This window comes from Tinamus guttatus, unplaced genomic scaffold (assembly GCF_059628265.1).
Source record: "Tinamus guttatus ecotype Peru unplaced genomic scaffold, ASM5962826v1 Tinamus_guttatus_pri_ptg000104l, whole genome shotgun sequence".
In the NCBI taxonomy this organism is placed as follows: domain Eukaryota; kingdom Metazoa; phylum Chordata; class Aves; order Tinamiformes; family Tinamidae; genus Tinamus; species Tinamus guttatus.
In genome coordinates, this window is record NW_028288638.1 from 3,197,272 (window position 1) to 3,219,756 (window position 22,485).

General features: G+C 41.2%; 1 protein-coding gene across 2 annotated transcripts; it reads left to right on the forward strand.

The window, feature by feature from the left end:
- The first annotated feature begins 3,588 nt into the window (after nucleotides 1-3,588).
- INHBA (inhibin subunit beta A) lies at nucleotides 3,589-18,801 on the forward strand. Of its 2 annotated transcripts, XM_088520858.1 has the most exons (3): nucleotides 3,589-3,697; nucleotides 6,323-6,913; nucleotides 17,064-18,801. In XM_088520858.1, the coding sequence occupies exons 2-3, from the start codon at nucleotides 6,526-6,528 to the stop codon at nucleotides 17,948-17,950; spliced, it is 1,275 nt and encodes a 424-aa protein (XP_088376984.1). In that variant the 5' UTR covers nucleotides 3,589-3,697; nucleotides 6,323-6,525; the 3' UTR covers nucleotides 17,951-18,801. The 2 variants fall into 2 exon arrangements, with proteins under 2 accessions (XP_088376984.1, XP_010222084.1); XM_010223782.2 differs by lacking the exon at nucleotides 3,589-3,697 and having other exon boundaries at nucleotides 6,205-6,913.
- Nucleotides 18,802-22,485: the final 3,684 nt, after the last annotated feature.

Genomic DNA, 22,485 nt, shown 5'->3' on the forward strand with positions numbered 1-22,485 from the left:
CAGACTACCCTCTACAGTCTATAATATACCTTCTACTATAATATACTTTCTATAAATTCAAGAAAATTGCCTTTGTACATAGAGTTGCCTGCACATTCAATGTTTCAGGCAAGCACTGATTATAAAACACATTTATGTCATTTCATCTCATGCTAGTAACATCATCTGTATCACCTGGCTTATGCATTTGTATCTCCTGTTTTCTATTTTTAAGTGGAAAACAGCAATGCACATACTACTGTAACATGAACATAAAAATATTCCTTTTAAAGAAGCAGGTCATTGTACAGTGCATTGGAAAAAAGAAGATCAATGAATAGCACAGCAGATGGAGGTATAGTTTGGGAAGGAGAAGAGCATACTTTCATTTATTAGTCAGACTGGCTTCATATGAGGACAGATCCTCCTGAAACAGAACATTTATACTTAACCTGCCCCCTTGAGAAAAGTGTCATCCATTAATGTAAAAAAAGGCAAGAACTTGAAAGCTATTCTTTACCCCACCCTCCAGACAGAGTTCTTATCCTTAGACGAACTTTATTTTTTGACCAGTTCACTAATTCTGGTTGAAAACAGTGCTCCCCCACCAGACAACTCTAAACTCTAGGTTTTAGAGTTAGCAGTAGGAGAAAGACTGGCCCTAATTATACCATTTACATAAAAAGGGGAAACACAGAACTTCTAAATATAAGTTTCTGGTACATCCTTTTTTTTTTCTTTTCTCTTTTTTTTTTTTTCTCCTCTTAAAGTAAACAGAGCAAGAGTCCGGCTGATTTGCACAGTAACCTGTGTCAATGTGTTTTCTAGTGGCTGCTCCTCAAAGCAAGAATGAAGACACAAAAAAAGCGCTGTGCACCACACCAGATTCCAAAATAGCCAGTAAATCATACAGCCTCCACTAAGTGAATAGTGAGGTGGCAATGGGCCATTTCTAAATGGTTTGTAAGATAAAATCCACAAACAGGAGAAAGAGACAAGTGGCTGCTCTATTACCCTCACAGTCCCTTTCTTTTCATTATTTTTGATCCAGCGGGGAGCTTACATATGCCTGCAAGCCAACTCAACGGGCTTAGCATCACTCTGAAGTTTTATGAGGCCTCAATCACTGGCATCAGAATTTAAGTTATAAATCCCTACTTCACTAAATGAACAATGATTATCTGAAACTGCCAGGAAAAAAAAAAAAAAAAAAAAAAAAGGAGAAGGAGGAGCAAAAAAAAAAAAAAAGAAAGAAAAAAAAGAAAAGAAAAAACAAAAAACAGGCTACAGTCTTTCCCAAGAGCAATTGCCCTTTCTGGCAGGAAGGGGTAAAAATAGAGGCAGCTCATTAATATGGCTTGGCAGTGCTTAATGGCAGCTGGTCTGAAGAGTGAGATCCGTGGGTCTTTCCAGCAGTACTCCCGGACCACTGCCAGCAGGTGTTGCTGTGTTCAACAAAATGAAAAGGAGCTCCGGGGTGGGGAGAAAAATATTTATAAAGAGAGAAATAGGTGTGAAAAAAAAATTAGTCACTGAGTACAGCTTTCATTAGGCCTTTGGTAAAGCTATACACAAATTCCCCGAGGCAATAAGGAGCATGCTCTGAAATGAATAATGCTTTTCACTTCTTCTAATCTCCTTTCAGAAATTATTCTGCACTATAAATCATACCCATGTTTGCTGTGCTTCACTCAGTAACCTTCCTTTTCTTGTTACAGACCACACACTTTCTTACCGGGAATGTTGCGACCTGCTAAGGCTGTGGAAGAAGATACTAAAGCGGTGGATGCTGCCTGCAGAAGGTGGTCAGCAGTGGTCCCATGGGGCAGTGGGACGCAGCATCTCACATTTTGACTCCAGGGAAAAGGTAACTGCTCCTTTCAGGGCAAATCCTCTGCTCTCTGCAAAAAAAGCAGTGTAGTACAAGATCTCTTGCTGAGCACATGGCTGCTGCCAAATTACAGTAACCACTGCACTACCAGTATGTAACTAATTGGAAAGAGTTTTAGGATGCCAGTTAAAACCAAGCGCAGTTTGGTCCCAGGAACACAAAATTCACCGCTGGAAACATGCTTTGCTGAAACTTGGTTTTAGGATCCCAGTTAAAGATAGCGTCCTGCAAGGAACTAAGTATGTGTGTGCTCCTCTGGAATGGAATTATTTGTTTCTCTCAGTCTGTCTCTCACTGTCCCTGAAGAAAAGGAAAAAAAGGAAAGAAAAAAAAAAAAAAAAAAAAGAAGCAGCCAAAACTATTCTTTGTAACAACTGGAATTGTGAATGTCAGATTGCAGGGAAGCTACTGAAACCTGTTTCAAATGACTTCAATCTACAGCATGTCACAGCCTGAAAACTTATTATATGCACGTTGGACCCACAAACAAAACAACCTATCTGGTCATATGTTTCCCATTAACTCTTAATTTTTTGCTCATTTTACCAAAGTTGCTGTGTGAATTCAGCACATACTTCAGCTGCAATCAGTGCTGCTAAAAGCACTGCCTGGTACCCCTGCAAGTTGAAAATTTAAAATCCTTCTTTCCTGATTCAGAGCAGCCATATTCCAAGACTGATTAGATTTACGTTACCAGCAGGACATAAAAATATAATCAGAAGTACGATTCAGGCCAAAAAAAAAAAAAATCTGAAGGATGGGGATTTTCTGGTAATCAGTGGGTGTTCTGAATGAGTAAAGACTGCATGATCATGCCATTTGTCATAAATGATGCCAAATAAATCCAGTTATTATGTGTGTTTAAGAAAGGAGATGAATTTTGGATGTATTTTGACCATATATATATATATATACATACCTATACACATATATATATTACTTTATACTGTCTAATTGACACAGAATTAATTCAGATTTTCAATAATGTAAACTGAAATCGAAAATGGATTATATTCAATTTCATATGTGTTAATATCATACTTGCAAAAAAGATGATGTGTCATTCATTTTAACTTATTTTTAGAAATCCTTTAAAAATCTGATGCACTCTGCACGTAAAGAAGCCATGCGGCTTGGACAACAGCAGTATGATTCACTTTTGAAGAGCTTTAAAGATAGTCTGAAGTTAAGAGAAAGAGACTCTAAGAGCTCATACAAAGACTGAATTAAGAACTGTATTCTCCACAAAAAGGATTCTGAACCAAATACATTCTCCTAAATGTGAAAAAAAAATAAAATTTGCACATAGATTATCTGATACACCCTTGGTAGGAAAGAAGGGTAAAACAATTTGCTAACTAGTAATTAAATATCTGGCAAACAGTGAATATCTGAACTAAATCAGAGATATCTACATCTAATAATATATATATATATAGCTATGCAATAAAACAAGTTGGAGTGTGTCTTCCTGACTCACAATGTTTACTTTCAGTCTGATTTGAAGCTCTGTTCTTTAAATGGCTACAGAGAGCACCACCAAAAGTTGAATCCACAGTATTTTGACATGCTAGACAATTAGGAGTTTCCATTAGATAATTACCAGAAGTATGCCTCATACAGGAAAAACAGTCAATTGCTGATGTAACTGGAGTAACCAATCCAGCTCACTGATCCGGCCCCCTTACTTTCGACAGGCATAATTTTGTGACTGTAGACTTGAGAAGTACAGTATAAAGCTTCGCATTATGAATACCACAAAGAGGAACTTGAGCAGTTCTTAATGCACAATACAGCAGTCTCCTTCTGAGAGTGAGGACTGGAGAGGTAAAAACTTTAAATCATTTTTTTTCTTTTAAAACTAAAACTTGTAATTAAAGTGCATGTTGTTGCATATTGTTATGGATGTATTGAACGAATGCATATACAGAGCTTGGCAGCTCATGAAATTTTATAGAAAGAGTCTGAACCATCATTTCTATATTTTTAAGCATGAACATATATATATGTGTACCCATGTAAGTATGAGCGAACTATATATAGGTACGTTCAGTAGACATGCTTTTATAAGATGATGTATTATAGAAAGTTCTGCTTTAATGTTAAATCTATAATCATAATGGCATGCAAGTACAATGTGCTATATCTGTAAGCAATAGAGATTATGTATAATAAGGGTACCTAGTATACATGGCAAGCAATGCATACCCCGCATCAAGAAACCAAATATACATATCTATATTTTATGTTGCTATACGCCTATCCCTTACTTTTCATCAGACACTACTGGATAGGTGCTATATGAGAACTATAAATAACCACTCTAATTATGTCATCTGTTAATACATCTAATCACGAATGCATATTTCCATCTGAAATTATTTTTTCATCCAATTAAACTTTTACTTCTATTTCAAGCTTTCAGACTTCATATAATTACACCAGACTTTGGGGCTGTTCATGAGATCCAAGAAATTGAGATGTATTATAGTGAGGTTTGTGTTACAAAGATGTGTTTATAAGAATGGCTGCAGGGTTTATAACGCTGACAGACCCATAAGTGAAACAGTATATAACAGTATAGTAACAGGTCAGTAAAACACAGATGACGGTGTACTGTAGATGCCTTATAACAGTGAAAGACTTATAAAAGAGCTTAATTGAAAAGGACTTGCAATACATAACATTTGTAAAACTTTGGTTGATTGTTCAATTACTTCTGTATGTTTCATTTACTATAATTCCTTGCCTGTCTCTCAGTCCATGTTCCTGTAGTCATCTCACGGAAACTGGAGAACTCAAAATTCGTATATTTATAAATTACTCCTTTCCACTAAAATACGGTGGTTGTCAGCAGTACAGTGAAAGTGCAGTATTTGCTGGGTAGGAGGTAAGCACACCTGGGAAGACAGACGTGTGCAAGAGAGAGACCGAGAGAAAGGAAAAGGAAGAGGGTGAATACTAAAAAAAAAACAGAAGCTGCTCTAAGAAAATCTTTAAAAGTTCAAGTGCAGCAGGGAAAAAAAGTCAGGAGTTTGGCTCCGCAAGCCGTGGCTCTCTCCTTCTTCATTACCAAGTTGAAACCTAAGGGAATCTGCTGACTTTGTCCTTGCTAGATAAGGTCGGGAAGGGAGGCAGGAGGCAAAATAAAGTCATGGCAGGAACACAGGGAATGCCTTCGTGGTGCAGGGGCAAATCCTTTGCTGGCATAAACCGGCATGGATGCAGCCACACTTGCTGAAGCTCTGGCTCCTGGTGCTATTTTAGATCACTTTCCATTTGCGATGCCTTATTCTAATGCTAGGATTGCCCCGTGCGGTTTCAATGAGTGAAGCGAAAGGTGCCTCTGAATAACAGTGGGCCAAATGTAGAAAGTCTTACTCAGCCCTCACTCAGACAAAATTATTATTGGCATCGATGAGGGATTCGCCTGAGTCAGGAGCAAGTATGGTTTGGCCAGATGACACGCTATACTTTTCATCTTCAAAGCATTTTTCAGATATTACTTGATTAGCCCCAAACCTAAATATATCTGCTTGAGAAAGCCTGGGCACTGGCTGGGGTGGACGCAGGGATATTCCCGGTGAGAATCCCAGCCCCTTCGCACGGCACAGCCACCTCGCAGTCCGGTTTCCGTGCCTCGCTGCGTCCTGCAGCTGCCGAGGGCACCCGGTCTTTCACAGCAGCAGTATTTTGTGCCCATCAGGTCTCTTGACAGTGTTGATAACCTCCAGCATTCAAAAGTGAGCAAAAAAGCTGTTTTTTTTTTCCTCTGTCTTGAGGCAGAATATCGTTCTGCTACAAATGTATCCAGCTTCTGCCCCCTCTCACTCACAAGCTCCTTAACATCCCTTGCCATCTCCAGCAACACCGGGCAGGACCCAGAGCAAGGTGTTCATTAATAAAAGGTTTCACTGCTTTCATTCATTCATGTTCCCTCTGCTTAGTTAAGCCAGGGATACTGTTGAAGGAATAAAGCAAACAAAACAAAACAAAACAAAAAAGAAAGAAAAAGAAAAAGGGGGGGGCAGGGGGGACCGACAGCCAGGAGTGAAATGGGGGGAAGGAGTAAATTCATGGGAAAGAAAAGCGATTTTACAATGGGGGGAGGGCAGCAAACACGAGTAGTGATATTTGAAGAGAGGTGTGTGTTAGGGGAGCAATGAGCATAAGGAAGCCAGCCTGCCTGTTCCTCCCCCTTCCTAATCATAGCCTTTACTCACAGACAAAACTCCCTCCCTCTCTCATTCACTCACTCACTTTAGGCCAATCCGTCCTCTCTCTCTCTCTCCCTCTCTCCCTGTGTCTCTCTCCTACTCTGAGACAGAGTCAGAACTCTTCTCCCTGACAGCCACAAACATCTACAGCACTCATTGCATGCAGAGAGGGGACCTGCAAACAAAACTTCACAGAAAACTTTTGGTTCTTTTTTTTTTTTTTTTTTTTCTCCAGAGAATTATCGGAAGAGAAGGAAAAAGAAAACAAACAAACAAACAAAACAAAACAGCCCCCCCCAAAAAAAAGAAAAAAGAAAAAAAGACAACAAAAAAAACAAAAAAAAACCAAAAACAAAAAGCAAAAACAAAACTGTGCGTGAAGGGGGAGGAAAAGCAGGGCCTTTTAAAAAGGGAATCACAACAACTTTTGCTGCCAGGATGCCTTTGCTTTTGAAGAGAGGATTTCTGTTGGTGCTTTGCTGGATTATAGTGAGGAGTTCCCCAACCCCAGGATCCGAAGGGCACAGTTCAGTCACTGACTGTCCATCATGTGCCCTTGCCACGCTCTCCAAGGATGTGCCCAGCTCACAGCCAGAGATGGTGGAAGCAGTAAAGAAGCACATACTGAACATGTTGCACTTGAGGGACAGACCTAACATCACCCAGCCGGTGCCCAAGGCAGCACTTTTAAATGCCATCAAGAAGCTCCACGTGGGAAAGGTGGGAGAGGATGGCTATGTGGAAATAGAGGATGATGTTGGAAGAAGAGCTGAAATGAATGAAGTTGTGGAGCAAACCTCAGAAATCATCACTTTTGCGGAATCAGGTGAGTACTTAAATAACAAAACTGTAAAATAGCTTCTTCTTTTTTTTTTTTCCTTCTTTCCTGCCAGGACTGCACTTAGTTTTTTGTCCTCTCCTCAACATAATGTTTTCTGCCAGGTTACAGGAGGAAGCTTGTGGGGAGGGAGAAGGAAGAATAGCATTGGGGTAGGGGGGAACTCATAAGTAATTTGTTTTCTGCCTTAATCTTGGCTACAGATTACACTTGCTAAACACAGGCACAGTGAGGCAGCTCTCTAACCCATCTCGAGCAGAAAGTACTGCAGGCTGCAGAGGGGTCCTCCAAACCGTGCTTGTGAAGCCAGAGCACTTGCATTAAAGAAGTCCTGCATTGCAGTGAAAGAAAAAGGGCTGAAACCTCTTGGAGAGTTTCTAGAGACAGAGCGAGCTGTGTGCTCTTTGAGGAAACAACGCTTTCATGTAAAAATTATAGTGGAGGCTACAGAATCAGATGAAGCAGCTTTAACTCGTAGGAGGGAGAGGGCAATTCTGCTTTTTAATTTAACACAGCATCTTCATCAGTAAAGAGTTGCAGGGAGTCAGATGACTTCCATAGAACTGGGCAAGTTGCTGTAGCTGATTCAATTTGTAATACAGACTTCTGCATGCTGGGGGGGGGGGGGGGGGGCGGAGGGGGGAGAAGGGGTTCTGTCCCTAAGTTACTCCTGCCAAAAAATGCAACCTTGATAGGGTTTATTTTGAACTATTTCACAGATCTGTTTTCCCTGATTTTTACATAGGAAGAGTTCAGAATATAGCTACTCACTAATAGCTCCAACTCAAATCATCTGCCTATAGGAACTTGCAAGTTCTGCTTTAATGCCTTGCTCCTAAATGAACTCATTTTAAGTCTATGTATATGTTAGTATACATGTGTACACTTATACATGCATCAATACCAACATCTTGCAATAGCTCTGCCACCTAACTACAAGCAACTTTTTATGATGCTGTCTAGCCAAAGCATTTTTCCTGTTGCCAAGACGGTTTTAAAAGAATGTAATTGTTTTGTTTGGTACAGCATATGGTAGGCAAAGTATGCAAAGGAACTCCAAGCATTTTTGTTTAAAAGTTTGCTGCAGCAGTATAAACAATTAAGACAACACTCAGAGTTTCCAGTCCTGAAAACCTGTTGACTCAGATGTTCTGTTTGCAGGAAAGCCATGCACAAGAAGTGTGCATGCTTTTCAGAGCAGACATTCCTGCTGCCTGTTCGGCTTCCAACTGTACAAGGAGCCCTTGCCTTTGGTGTCCTTGTCAAGGCACACGCTATCGGTCTTTTCCCTAGGAAAGCTCAGGCTTTTTCTCACTTTCCTTCCCTCCAGCTCCAAAAGCAGACCGAAGATGTCAGTGCGAGTGATCGTTAGAAAGAGGGGTAGCTCGGCTGTAGCTTAGGAAGGAGTTTCTAAAAGCAATGAAATCTTTAGGCTATCTGCGAGTCGAATTCCCCACCTGGTTTTCAGCAGTTTGCTCTGAGCACAGTGAAACACATATGGCATGAACAGTGGTTTCTCTTCACCGTGTGAGTCCCAATCATTTGTAAACACATTATTGTCTCTCCTGAGCTCTGACACAAAGGAATTTGGAATTTGATATATGCCTCCTCGCTACGACACCCTCCGACAGCAGCTCCCCAAGCCATTGGCTCGCGGGGCCACGTGAGCGGGGAAAATCGTGCCATTGCCCACACGCTGGCCAATAGTCCTGCCACCAGTCCCCCCATCCGCGATCAACCCAACACGAGCACGTCAGGGAGCGGGATTTACATAGCGGTGTCTCACCGCTGCCAGCCAAATTAATGTGCTAAGCCTTATGCTATAGACCTGGGTACGTGCTGCATTCTCATGCCTGTCCTTCCCCGCTGCTCTCTACTTCTTGCTATCCCTTCAGCAGCCCACTCTGGCCCTGGCTGCCCTACCTGCTAAACCTCCATTTGGGAGGAGCAAGGAAAACACCTAGAAACCGAGTCCTAGGTGCCTCGGCTGACGATGGACACATTAACTCCACTCTGTGGAGTTACTGCAAGCTGCTGACATGTATCTTTCATCTGTAACTATTGCTATCTGGCCTCTCTCTAACATCAATCTTCCACCGTGCCTTCCAGGTGCTAATGCTGTGTCGGCAAAAGTAAACTTTACCGGGGATCCCTTCCACTCACATGCCAAGGGGGTTAAGTGTCAAGTATTAAAGCAGTATGATCTGTCCTGCTGAGGAAAATGAGGCAAAGAAAAGCCAAGTGACCTAGGCAAAGACATGTTACCTAGGCAAAACGAGGCAAAAAGACAGGAATAGGTGAGAGCTACGCGGATGGTCCCCACTGCCTGTGAGAACTGAAAGAATTGGGAGAAGTTTTAAGCACCGAGCAGGAGAATAAATGTATAACCTCTTACACTGAGGTTAACATTCTTCCTGTTTGTAATGTGAAACTCTCACCATCTAAAATGAGGGGAATAGGAAATCAATGAAAATGAATGGAAACATCTCACATGGTATCAAATAAACATCTATGGAAAGAGAAATAAGAATTCAGGCTTTTTGTCCCTCTGGGTATGATTTGACACAAGCCAACCATTCGCCTTTCAGGAGCCACATTTACTACTTGCTTTCATTAAAAAAAGAAGAAAAGTATTTCCATCTTTTATCAGCCATATCCTCAGACATACAATGAAATAGAGCAAATTAACAAGCAGTGCCCTATGCGTGTGGCTCTGCCTTGAGAGTACTATTTTCTAAAATGGACTAAAAATCCAAAGAGGATACAGACAACTGCAGGGGAAACTAAATGTGATGAATTTGTGTGAAGCACAGGTGTAGTTATGTTCATGGAATCAGCAAAACAGTTGGCAGGTAGTTTTCACAGCTAACAAATCCAGGCAGACCTTTGCAAAACTAATGACCGCAAGTATTGGGCAAAAGTTTACAAATGCACCCTACTGTCCTTTGGCACTCTTACAAGTAAAACACAAAAATGATTTTCTACTTGCATATCAAACTAAGATTGCTAACCTCGATTAGTTCTGCCATGAGTGTAGCTGTGCCAGAGCTCTGGGGCTTACTTCAAGGTCTTTAAAAGTGCCTTTTCAGGAGAGGGATCATACACACTCTTGACAAGCAAATCCAGCAGGTTCCATAAGTGAGATAGTCAACGCTCATAAAATATAGTTGGCTACTAACTCTTTCATTATTTTAAGCAGAGAGCTTATTAGGCGGACCTGGGCTTTCGCCAAGTGAATTTGATCCTGGCAACTGAGCTGCCGATGAAATGGGTTGCTAACATCAGTCCCTGAGAGGGTGATGGGAGTTACTGGGAGGAAATGCTGAAATCCAAAAGCTTATAATTAAGTGAACTGTCAGGGAAAAAAAAAAGAAAAAGGAAAAAGAAAAAAAAAGAAAGAAGAAGAGAGAAGTGTGACAGCTATATACGCAGCTTCTTCCTTTTTGCATCACTGCATGCTGAATTCACATGGAACAGATTTACTGTTTAATACTTCCACTCCTGTGTGCCTACCTGTGCATGCATGTACCTTCTCCTAGGAAAATCCCTAGTCCCCTATGGCAAAGTTCAGCAGGAGGCAAATGAGGGGTCACTTCTGCCTCATTTCATCGATTCTCTTTCCCAAGGAAACCATCTGTGCTGGGAGAGGATGGCCACGAGAGGGCACACTCCAAAGGCTTTTTGCTCTATGCAAGGCAACGTCCCTGCAAACCCCCCTTCTTTTTTTATACCTGATCGGATCCTGAATCCCAGGGAACTTTCTGCTTATCTGCAGTTTCTCTGACTGGAGCTCTTGTGTCTCCCTTCAGGTTTAGTTAAAAGGTATATTCCCTGGAGGGGAAAACTGCAGGGAAAATAGTGCAGCAGAAGGGAGCAGGCAAAGGGGGCAAAGATGAAGCTGACAAACTGCTGGGTGCTTCAGCTCGGGAAACCTAGAGACATCAAAATGTTTTTTTTTTAATTTTTTTTTTACAAGATATTGAGAAATGTGACCATGAATCATCAGTTGAGCTGATTTTCCCACATCTTTTTTTAATGTAGTCTCCTTGGCTTTTAGCAAACAAGCCTTTTTTTCCCCTTGATTTTGTTTTTCTTGCTCTGGCATACTTTATCGAAGATTCCAAGCTGATCAAATGAAAGTAAGTTACTTCCAGAAGAAGAAAGCCATTCTGCATTAATCTATGTCTTTGTAGCAAAATGTGAGACTCCTCTGAGGTTGGTTGGTCTGGGAAGAACTTGAGAAAGCCCAGACAAATCTGAGAAGGTGGGAACCAGTCTCGAAAAAGACACCTGAGAGAGACACAGAAATACTCTGTGCATGCATCTCTGTGTATAGTCATGCTCTGTATGCGGACGCAGCTGGGTATAGAGGGATATGCATCTGCCCAGATGTGTGTGTAGGTGCATGTACCTCCATATGTATGGGTATGCCAAGGCTTGCACACTTATGTACAGATACATCTGTACTTGCAGTGCTGTAATGTGGAGAGTTTCCTGCATATAAATAGGTGCAATAGGTGCCTGCCTGCCTGCCTGTGTGTGCAAGACATGTTTTTACACAACGTGTGTGTAAATTTGTGCATGGATTCATACTGAGGAAATCTTATATCTCGATAGGTCTGTATGCATAGGAAAAGTCAGTCCTGTTGCATTAAACAGAGCTGTATAAAAGATAGTTAAGTCTACTGGAAGCAATTGCAAGTTCTTGCTATTCAGTTCAGTGTGCTCGGCATTTGGGCCCTACTGCACAGAAATTAGACATTCTGGTGAAAGAGAGTGGCAGCTTCTGATCCACTTTTTGTTAGAATTTAAGAAATGTATTATGAGTTTGCACAAAGAAATTACTTTCTTTTGTGAAAAGCAAAGACTCAATATTACTTTAACCTTTAAATACATTTCTAGTGCAACTGACCCTAAACTTTCTTTGAGCTGTTTTAGATGTAAATGCAGAGGCAAGTAACAAAAAGCCAACCAGACAAACACCTTTTTTGTTTTTAAAATATTTAAAGCCATGTGGGGGAAGGGCTTTCAGTCTGGAAAGCACTCTAAGTTGTGGATGTAAAGTGCTTTCCTCTTGACAAAACACCAGCGGAGAGTCAAGGTTCACCCCAACTGAATTATTTCACATTTTAAATGACCTTGTCATTGCCCCTTTGGTTTCATTTTCCAAGACAAAAAAAAAAAAAAGTATTTAAATAAGGTTGCTGATGCTTTTTTCCTTTTCTCCCCATGGATGTTTTAGGGACTAGTCTTTGTTTGTTTGTTTCTTTTTGCAATTTTTGTCTATTTTTCCTTGCATTAGAAATCCCTTTCTGCTTGCAGCAAAGGGGATAGGAGCATAAAGATTTGCTGTTTGTTATTTGTGCTATAACCACTCCTCCCTTCTGAAGCAGCAACAGTCACCCAGCCAGGCAGGCGAAACAAAACTAGGCAACTTAGATGACCAGTCACATACGAGGGGTAATGAATAGTTAGAATAACTCATTTGTCAGTGGCCCATAGGCTGAAATGCATTCACATAAATGGCCACTGCCTAATCGCAGTAATAACACATTTGTAATAATCAGTCTGCCCAAGGGATAATTGCTAGACGATAAGAGTACTAAATTCACGGAATAAATTCTGCACTGTGAACAATTCATCTAAACTCCAGTGGTCACTCATTAGTAAACATTTTGAGCAATTATCTTTCAATAACCATGCTCTTCTCTTCACTCTCTTTAGAGGAACCTTTCTAGTAACCTTTTTTTTTTTTCTCTGTCTCCTGGGGAACGGAAATGAGAAGTGAAGAGAGGATGCTTTTGAATGTAATTACAGATTGGCACACAGTACAAATTCCCCCAAATCTAAACATAGGCAGTAGTAAAGTTAGCAACTAAAAAAGGAAAAAAAAAAAAAAAAAAAAAAAAAAGCTTGCTTTGTATGGAAAAACAGCTCACTTCTTACAGTATAACGTAAAAACAGCTCAAAATTAAGCAACAGTGAAGAAGGGAAATTTAAAGTAACAGCACCTTCTTATATGGTGAGCATTTTCTATGTGACATTTAAATACTGTGTATTAAGATAAATTAAGAATAACTCATATTATAATGTCAGGAAGCATAACCCACTTTCATTGTGAGAAAAGTGAGAAAAGCAGCCATAACACTTAAAAATATGCTTATGGAGAAAAAAGATTTATCTATCCTAGCATACTATACAAAGAAAGAAAAAAAATCGTCCTCTTAAGTCTTCAGTTCAGGCCCTCCCTAAGGCACCCTCCCTATCAGGTATCAGCCCCCCAAAAGCCACACAAGATCAAAACCGGCACGTGCCAACTCTCATGCTTTAGATACTGATGCCAGGCTGTCCTTCTGTTAAGTAAGCCCTGCTATCATATATGTGTGGCTTCTTATGGCTGGGTATTTTTCATCATTTTTCACAGTATTCACCAGGGCAGCTCCACAGTTCCTGTGCAACCACAGAGCCTCTTCCCTCTCTCATCAGTGTAGCTGAGAGGTGAATTCTCCAAGCTTTTGGGGAGAGTAGGAAAAGCAATCAAACCAGGCCACAATAGTCCCCCGTCTCTTTTCCCAGCTGCTTTCTACTGTGCTAACAATCTGGGATGTCGACGCTGCTGTTTATATGAGTGTGGAAGTGATGAGGGCATTACCACTGTGGGGCTGTGGGTCTTTCCACATGAGTCAGGCAGGAGGAGCAGGATGATTAGAAATGGAAAAAGACCCTTTGCGGAGCTGCTGTGGCAGATGAAAAGTCAGGAGAGAAGGAGAAATAAAGGATAATTATGGGAGGGATGCCATGGCCAACTTTCAGTGTGGCCTCTCTTTTTCTCTCAGGTAGATGAAAACTGTGTTTTTCTAAAGATTAAGACAAGGTCATTAACTTGGACCAAAAAGGAAAGACTGCTAAATCTCTAAAGATCCTGCTCTAGCATGGATGTACGCTCATATTAAGCCAGACCCAGGGGTCTTAATTTGGTTTCAGCACAGCGCAAACTGTGATTTCAAAATGAGCTTGTCTGAGCACAGTGACTGTATAAAGATGTCAGGATTCATACCATTTGTGCTGTACGATTGCAGCGCACAAATTCTGAATGTGGAGAAATTCAGAAAAGCTGCATTATTTTTTCCCAGCCTTGCTCTGTAAGGATCTGAGAAAGGGGCAGATTGTTTTAATTGTTATAAAACCTTTTATTAATTTTGCAAGTTTTAGGACTGAGTATTCTGTTTTGTGCAGAAATATTAGGCTCACATAAGCTTCCTGCATCTTCTTTCTTTAGCATCTGAATCTTTAGCATCTGAATTTGTGTGTGAAAATGTAGCTAACAACATACATGGTGGTTGTTATGCTGGTGAGACATGTCTTACACTAGCTCGGTCAAACTCAGGAGCAGGCAAGGAAAAAGCACTGCAAACATGTTCAGATACTCGCTTCACACTCTTGCAATATTTCTAGTAGCGAGAAAGAATACAGCTTTCACACATACTGGAGCATATGAAAAACTAATTAGCAGAGTTCTTGAGGTCTTGTTTCTTTCATGTAGTATCTGTCAAAAAGAGTGGTTGCACCACTACACTTCTGGGCCAGTGCATAAGGTAATATGAATATTTACTGCTGGAGGTATGTCACTTCACAACTATTTCCAGTTCCCACTAGAATGAGAATAACAGAATGTAAAATATCACGCATTAGCACTTAGCAGCATTAAGCTGCTCTGTAATCCAGGGCTGTCCAACCTGTCCGATGAGACGGGCCACACAGCGTCTTCCCATGCTGAGGAAGGGCAGCACACCCTGGGCTGAGCACACAATCAGGCCTGTTGTGCACGTGGGGTAGCTGGGTCTGAACAAGCTCTTTTTCCCCAAAAGCCACCCTAGGGAAGGAGGGCAAGCAGCAGAGGGCTGGAGGGAGAGTCCTGGTGGCAGCAACCGGCTCCTAGCCAGCACGCTGCCTTTGGAGATGGATACTTCTCCCAGGCCACAAAAGTATTCCACATAGCCTACTCTTTACAACATCTCTCATCATACAGCCAGGCTCTTGAATCAGGCTTCCCTTGTATTTGAAGGCCTTGTTGTATAACTCCTTATGTCCTACGTCCCCGGGAAGGAGGAGGATGGATGTCTGTCACCTACCTTCTGCTCTACAGCAGCCGGCAGCTTTGCCATAGCTATGTTTCCAGCATGGAAACACTGGTGCTAGCCCCAAGGGCTAGGCAGTTGCCTTGGAATCATTGCTTAATGGCTCTCAATTAAGCAGAAATAAGTATCCCCACAGTATGGATCAGCTTGCTCTGCCTCTGCTGTACCTCTCTGTCCTCTTCACAGCCCTACGGGTTCACTTAGCTCCCTGAGAAATTCATACAACCCATGCTGCAGATGGGTATCGGCAAAGCCGGCAAGCAGCAGTTAACACCAACCATGTGTTTCCCTATCTCGGTGACAGTCAAAGCCTACAATTTCACACTCTCACTTGGAGGGAAAACAAAAACAAAATGCTGTGCCCTTTAGCCATGCTAATTTGGAAGTGTCTGCCTCTCTGACCTGAGAGCTGGGGGTTAGCAGGGAAAGCTGAATATGTCCGTGCCAGGACTCACCAGAAGGCAACAGGTAGCTCAAAGGGTAACACGGCCTGCACACTGATTTTAGACACCAGAGATTCCTGAATTCTCAAGTGAATTCAGGAGCCATGTCTCTTGTGACCTTAACCCACTTCTGTGGGCACTTGAAGAGCAGGGGGGAGCCTGGAGACTCTAAGGAAGCTCATACTTTGGGTAGCTCTTACTTGAGGATGCAAGGATGATAGCACTACTGCCACAAAAGTGATTTTTTTTCAGTATGCTTCTACCCCTTCAATTCTGATCTCTACTTGCCCCTACAATGGTGCAAAATTCTGGTTCCGTGAGAAACGAAATTACTGTACAGGGAAACAGATCAGCAGCTATGGGCAGGCTCAATAATGGGATCAATGACAAACTGACAGCTGTGAATATTTCTATCCAATTACGGTCAGATAGGTGTGTATTTCAAATCTGTGACCCCAGGCCATCCTGACCTCCATACTGGGAAAGAAAGATGGCAACAGGATTTTTGCATTCCTTTTTTTTAAAAAAAAAAAAAAGAAAAAAAGTACTTCTCTTATAAAAAGTATTAAAAAAACCCAGCTAATTCATTCTCTCTTAACTTCTTCTTGCTCTAGTGATCAAATCACAGAACAGCCCTTATTATTCATTCCCACTTCTGCCAGGGATATGAGCTCTGTATCAGAGAAACTCCCCCTCACCATCATAATCATCATCATGACATCTCAGCAAGTTGATACAATTATGCCAGAGAACCATCCCCATAATCATACAGTTCTTCTTTAGCTCATTTCTCAGTATGTTCACCATTACTATAATCACAGCGAGTACAGTGTGTTAAATTAAGAACAGGATCTACAGCTAAAATCTCACAGGATGAAGAGGCTGCCTGCTGAAATTCTGCAATTCTTTACAATATAATTCTGCAAACCTCTCAGAACTGAGGCCTATATTTTAGTATTTCTTTGTTTTTGTAACAATTGACATTTATAACTCATTTTAAGACCCACATGAAGAATGAGGCTTTACAGAGGGAGAAAGGACAAATCTTGCTCCCACATCATTCCCAAAGAATTGGTGGGACTGGAACTTGCTCCTCAGCTTTTGCTATTAGGCACAGGTCTGTATGTATATAATATATACTCATGAACTGTCTTCATAGAAGCATTTTTGCCTTTCAGCTAACAGCGATCACAAAGACAGCTCAGGCAAATGAACTCTTAGCAGCTTCTAATGCTTATTTGCCATGAAATGCTTTGCATAAATCAAAACAAAGGTATCATTATTATAACCAAATGCTTCAGTTAAAATTCTGAAAAACAACAGGGAAACACATAATTTCCTGAAGAGGGAATTTTCCCAAAAGGAAAGGTACACTTGGCAGAGAAACTGAGGAAAGGGTGAAGGAGGGTTAGAACAGAAAAATCGGAAAAAAATTGAAAGTAGTCAAGCAGGAAATATAGGGAACTTCACGCCTGCGGTGCCAACCAAATCTCTTTAACAGAATGCAAGCAGACATACTAACTAGTTCTCCCTGTCTATTTCCATTTACCAAATCAGGCACAGCCAAGAAAATGTTGCACTTTGAGATTTCCAAGGAAGGCAGTGAATTATCAGTGGTTGAACACGCCGAAGTGTGGCTCTTCCTGAAGGTCTCCAAGGCCAACCGGAGCAGGACAAAAGTGACCATCCGCCTGTTCCAGCAGCAGCGACAGCCTAAAGGCAACTCTGAAGGAGCAGAAGAGATGGAGGATGGAGGGCTGAAAGGTGAAAGGGGTGAGACTCTTATTTCAGAGAAGGCGGTGGATACCCGTAAGAGCAGTTGGCACATCTTCCCTGTCTCCAGCAGTGTGCAGCGACTCCTGGATCAAGGCAAAAACTCCTTAGATGTGCGGATTGCCTGTGACCTCTGCCAAGAGACTGGAGCCAGCCTGGTGCTTCTGGGCAAGAAGAAGAAAAAGGAAGATGACGGAGAAGGGAAGGAAAGGGAAGCCGGAGAATTCACTGGGGAAGAGGAAAAGGAGCAATCGCATAGGCCCTTCCTGATGATGCTCGCCCGGCATGCTGAGGACCGCCAGCACAGGAGGCGGAGACGAGGCCTCGAGTGTGATGGCAAAGTCAACATCTGCTGCAAGAAGCAGTTCTTTGTCAGCTTCAAAGACATCGGGTGGAGTGACTGGATCATTGCGCCTACAGGATATCATGCCAACTACTGCGAAGGAGAGTGCCCCAGCCACATAGCAGGCACGTCCGGCTCATCATTATCTTTCCACTCCACTGTCATCAACCATTATCGCATGCGGGGCCATAGCCCCTTTGCCAACCTCAAGTCGTGTTGTGTGCCCACCAAGCTGCGGCCCATGTCCATGCTGTACTACGACGACGGCCAGAACATCATTAAGAAAGACATACAGAACATGATTGTGGAGGAGTGTGGCTGCTCATAGACACATGACTCTTCCTTCTCTGCTACATTGAGAAGCAAATGTTGTAAAAGCCCAAGAAAAGGAAAGACCTGACATGGTGTAACCTTTTTGAATGAACCAATCAACTGAAATAAAAGCAAAAACAAAAAAAGAGAGAGAAAAAGAGCGAAGGAAAAATATAAAGCTGACCTGAGGAGGATCAGGAAAGACTAAAGATACACAAAGGAAGAAAAAAGAAAGCTTCCCGACGAGGGCTTGAATGAGATGCATTTGAATGGCGGTATGGGTCGGGGATTTCCCCTTCCTTTCAGTATGCTCCTTATCTTTTTAGGTAGTATATTAAACATTACTTGTAACAAGGGGAGTTATGTTCCCTCCCCTGGTTACCCATCAGTTCAAGCCATGGTAGCAGCTCATCTAATCTGCAGCAATTTGGACTAAGTCCAAACTGTCATTGAAATTCCTTGAAAAGCCATGTGTATGAACACTACATTCACTGGCACTTTCCCCCTGCAATTTACCAAGGAACTGGGTATGTGTGTAGTGTCTGTGTGGATATATATGTGGCTATGTATATGTATTTATGTACATATCACTATACATACACACACTACACACAACCATATACTTACTTATATTGGTAAAGGGACAATATTGTGCAGGTGTATACACCTTCATCTTCTGCACTACATTTACAAAAAAAAGAAAAAAGAAAAAAAAAGAAAGAAAAATGAAGAAAAAAATAAAAAAAAATAAAAGAATGAATGAAAGAATAAAAGTTACATTTTGTAAAGGTGCTTACAATGTTAGAACTATGCAACCTAGTTGGTTTGAAACTGTTTACCTGCGAGAGAAAGAAAAAAAAAAACAAAGACTTTTTTTCAAATGGAAGTAACTTGTTTTAAAACAAAATTCTTCAGTGAGAGATACTTGAAAGGAACATGTTTGTCCAGTTACTGGAGCCAAACATTTCTATATTTTGTAAAAAAAATTTTTAATCGTTTACTATTTGCACTACAATGGTGTCTGACCTGTCTAATCCTTATTTAACAAACATTTGCAAGGGAGGGAGGTTGGGTGAGGGAGGGGTTGAGAGCTGCACTTATTGTGAGCTATACAAGAACTGCTACAGCACACAAAATAGCTATTTTTATTATTATAATAATAATTATTTTTTACCTTAAAAAGAATAGACACGTACACCAAAGACATTTGTGCGAGCCTCTGAAAAGTCTGTTTGTGATTGGTACCATTCACCTGTAATAAGTTAGGGTTGGAATTAATGGTCAGTGGGTTGATTACGATCAGGCTGGTATGTCTGTTAACTAGGTAAATTCCAATACTGCCCTCAACAAAAAGAAAAAAAAAAGCAATTGGAAGCTAGCTCTGGATTTCAAAAAGCTCAGAAAAGCCCTGGGATCTGGATCCAAGGTGCTTGGATCCAGCGCTCACTGAGGCACAAGCATTCTGCACGTACAACACTAAGGCTCGTCCCCACTGCACAGCCCCTGTGCATTGCTGGGAAACGGCTTTATACAAGGGATATACATATATATATATGTATATATTTCCATATGTATATATGTATGTATACGCAAGGTATAAGCACTTCTGACTTCACTTTAATGTTCTTAAAAAGAAAAAAAAAAAGAATGTTTGTGTGCAAAGCACAGTATGTAGAAAGATTGTTTGTCTGTCACTAACTCGCAGCGGTGGGACATGTTGTGTGCGCGAGAGAAATGCCCCATGCAAAACTGCAAGTAGCTTTGGGCCCTGTGCATCCCTTGCCCCAGAAAAACGTGCAGAAAAGTGGGAGCTATGGTGGTGTCTCTGCTTTATGCACAGCTGTGAGTGGTAAAGCAGCAGCCTCTACCACTACCCTCCAACCCCGATCCCCATTTTCAGCACAGCACCTAAGCTGAGGGATCCAACCCATAGGGCGTGGGTAAATAAGTTGTCAACATTTCCTATTGCTGTCGTATTTAAGGGGTACGTTCAAGTGTCTTTGACGTGCTTTTGGCTAGCAGGGGGAGAAGAGAAGAGAGAGCCGGAGAGACATGTTGGCCCTGTTTACACTGAATTGGATAACTCTGGGTCTGAAGCCTCAGGCTCGCACTGGTTTGCAGGACTGAGTGCTTGTTGGTTGTCTTCTGGTGAGGGGTCTTCAAGGTGCCCCTTGGCCAGAGAAGCACTAACACAGCACCCTGCCTTGCCAGTTTGCTAAAAAAGACAAAAAAAAAAAAAAAGTCAAAAGAAACCCCTATAGCACAATTTAACCCAGTCACGCTGGCTAGGAATAGTGTGTTTAGCACCTTCATAGCAAGAACCATGGTTAAAACAGTGTAATTGGGACCTCCGCTTACAGCAGCCAAAACTGCTTGTGTGCACGCGTGCAGACACGTGTGTGTGTGTGTGTGTGTCCATATTTGTATGTATTAATAGAGATTTAAAAAGAAAAGAAAAAAAAGAAAAAAAGGAAAAAAGTGCAGAAAAGAAAAAAATAGCCCTTTCCTCTGTTGAATAAATATCAACATACATGCTTATAGCTAAGTTTTCTATCTAATTTATTCCACAGTATTTAGATTGCATAGTACAGCTAATGGGTTATACCTTTATGTACTTTTTATACGATGCATTTTTTACAGACTTGTTTGCAGTTTGCAAAAAAAACAAAAACAAAAAAAAATTATAAAAATTGTAACAATTGGGTAAACACTAAATTTGTCACTAAAGCATTCTGTAAAATATCAAGGCTTTCTGATTTAAATTATTCGCAGAAGTTTGTTTGGGTTTTCGTATTTTCTTCATGGGGAGAAGGAGGGAGGGATGCCAAATGCTACTAGGGAAAAAAAGAATAAAAAAGAATTTTAAAAGATGCACAATTAATTTATTTCCATAACTCAAACAAACCAAGCTCCTGCCCCTGCTGCTGCACAGGAAGCAAGTGGCAGGATTGCTGTTGATTTTTTGGGAAGCAGAGTCAGGCTGGCATTCTAGAGGCAGGGACATTACCTATGACTCTAGTAGCAAGGGAGGCAGGTGAGGTGGCTCGTGTCTGCACAAATTGTCCTCAGGTTTGACTAGCTACAGACACTTGAAATCCCTGAGCAACAACAGCAAAACTCCCTGGATGGCAAGTAGAGTGAGATGAGGCTCACTGTTTTCCTGGTCAAGAAAACTGAGCCTTTAGAAACGAGTTGGGCACTGATGCTAATTTTGACTGCAACCTTTTATGTGGTGAACAGGGACCAGCCCTGGAGAACATGAAGCTAGCAGGAGACAATTCCCAAGTGAGGAAAGAGGAGAGGAATTTAGATGTTGTGAGCGGGTTACATGATAGATGCAGCAAAAACAAAAGGTTTCCAAATCAGCCAGTAACCATTCCTAAGCTCTGCTCTTTAGCTTTCATTTGTGTGTACACTATTCTCAAATTTTAAAGATTTCTCCCTCCAATCTCCAGATTCAGTCATGGGGTTTTGATTTGTGGTCACAGTTATTTAAAGCAGGGGGAAATGAAAAAGTTTATGATAAAATAAAATAAGAAATCAGGATGTTAATCAAGATTGACTGATTCCAGCAAAACACCCCAGCCCTGATAATTTGGTTTAATTAAGTCTGCATGTATATAAAATAGCATTAGAAATTGTTACCATATTTGACCAGTTCTGCAAGGGCATGCAGTTTCAGAAATAACTTCTCCTTTCAGGTATTAGTACACCCCTTCCCAAAAAGCCTTTAACTACTAACACATTCCTTTCCATAAAACCCATTTCCTGTTTATAGTTAAATATCTATTTTCAGTATATATTTGATCATTGCAATGTATTTGTTCTGTGCCTCCACAATCTTCTTGCTTCATGGTTGACCACATTTGCTCGTCTTTCCCCCTCCCTAGGTCAGACGCTCACTTTATACAAGGCCTAAGGAACTGGCAGAAATGCACACTGAAAAATTGCTTTGGGAGGGCTGAATGTATTTGTATTCTTGGGGTTTTGAAGAAGGAAATGCTTACAGATGCTTACAATTATTCTGCAGTTTTATGTCACAGCAGAATACTGATCTAGGGTCCAAAAGCGTAGAACTGAACAAAATGGGAGTTTTGTCATTGACTTCAATAGAAACAGTCTCTTACCGATCATTGCAAAATAGTACTCTACTGTAAGTACCTGCTTTTTTTTGTATTCAGTTGAGGTTCAAGCCATCAGATTCATTTAACTGTAACACCACAAAGCCAAGGAGAGGCTATCAGCAATATCTCTGAATTAGAGAAATTCAGGCATCTGTAAAGTCTGTGTGCAAAGTGTACATTTTTATGGACTATAGTTACTCATGTGGAATAGTGCCTTACTCTGTAAGCAATGCTGTTGATTTCAGAGAGTCTCCTTTCCTAAAGAGAAGGAACAAAGTGGGCAGAATCTATTTCTGGAGTGTAGGTAAAAGAAATGCGGTGGCAATTATTAAGTTCCTTAAGTTAAACCTCATGTCAAAATTGTGCATCAGTATAAGAAGAAGATGCTAATCACTTTCCTTAAACTGAGAAGAACTTTACTCCCCAT

What these genes read in the sequence shown, in the direction of transcription:
- INHBA (XM_088520858.1), top strand. Translation starts at nt 6,526, where the DNA reads ATGCCTTTGCTTTTGAAGAGAGGATTTCTGTTGGTGCTTTGCTGGATT. An exon ending in CATCACTTTTGCGGAATCAG is followed by an intron (nt 6,914 to 17,063) that starts GTGAGTACTTAA and finishes TTACCAAATCAG; the next exon opens with GCACAGCCAAGAAAATGTTG.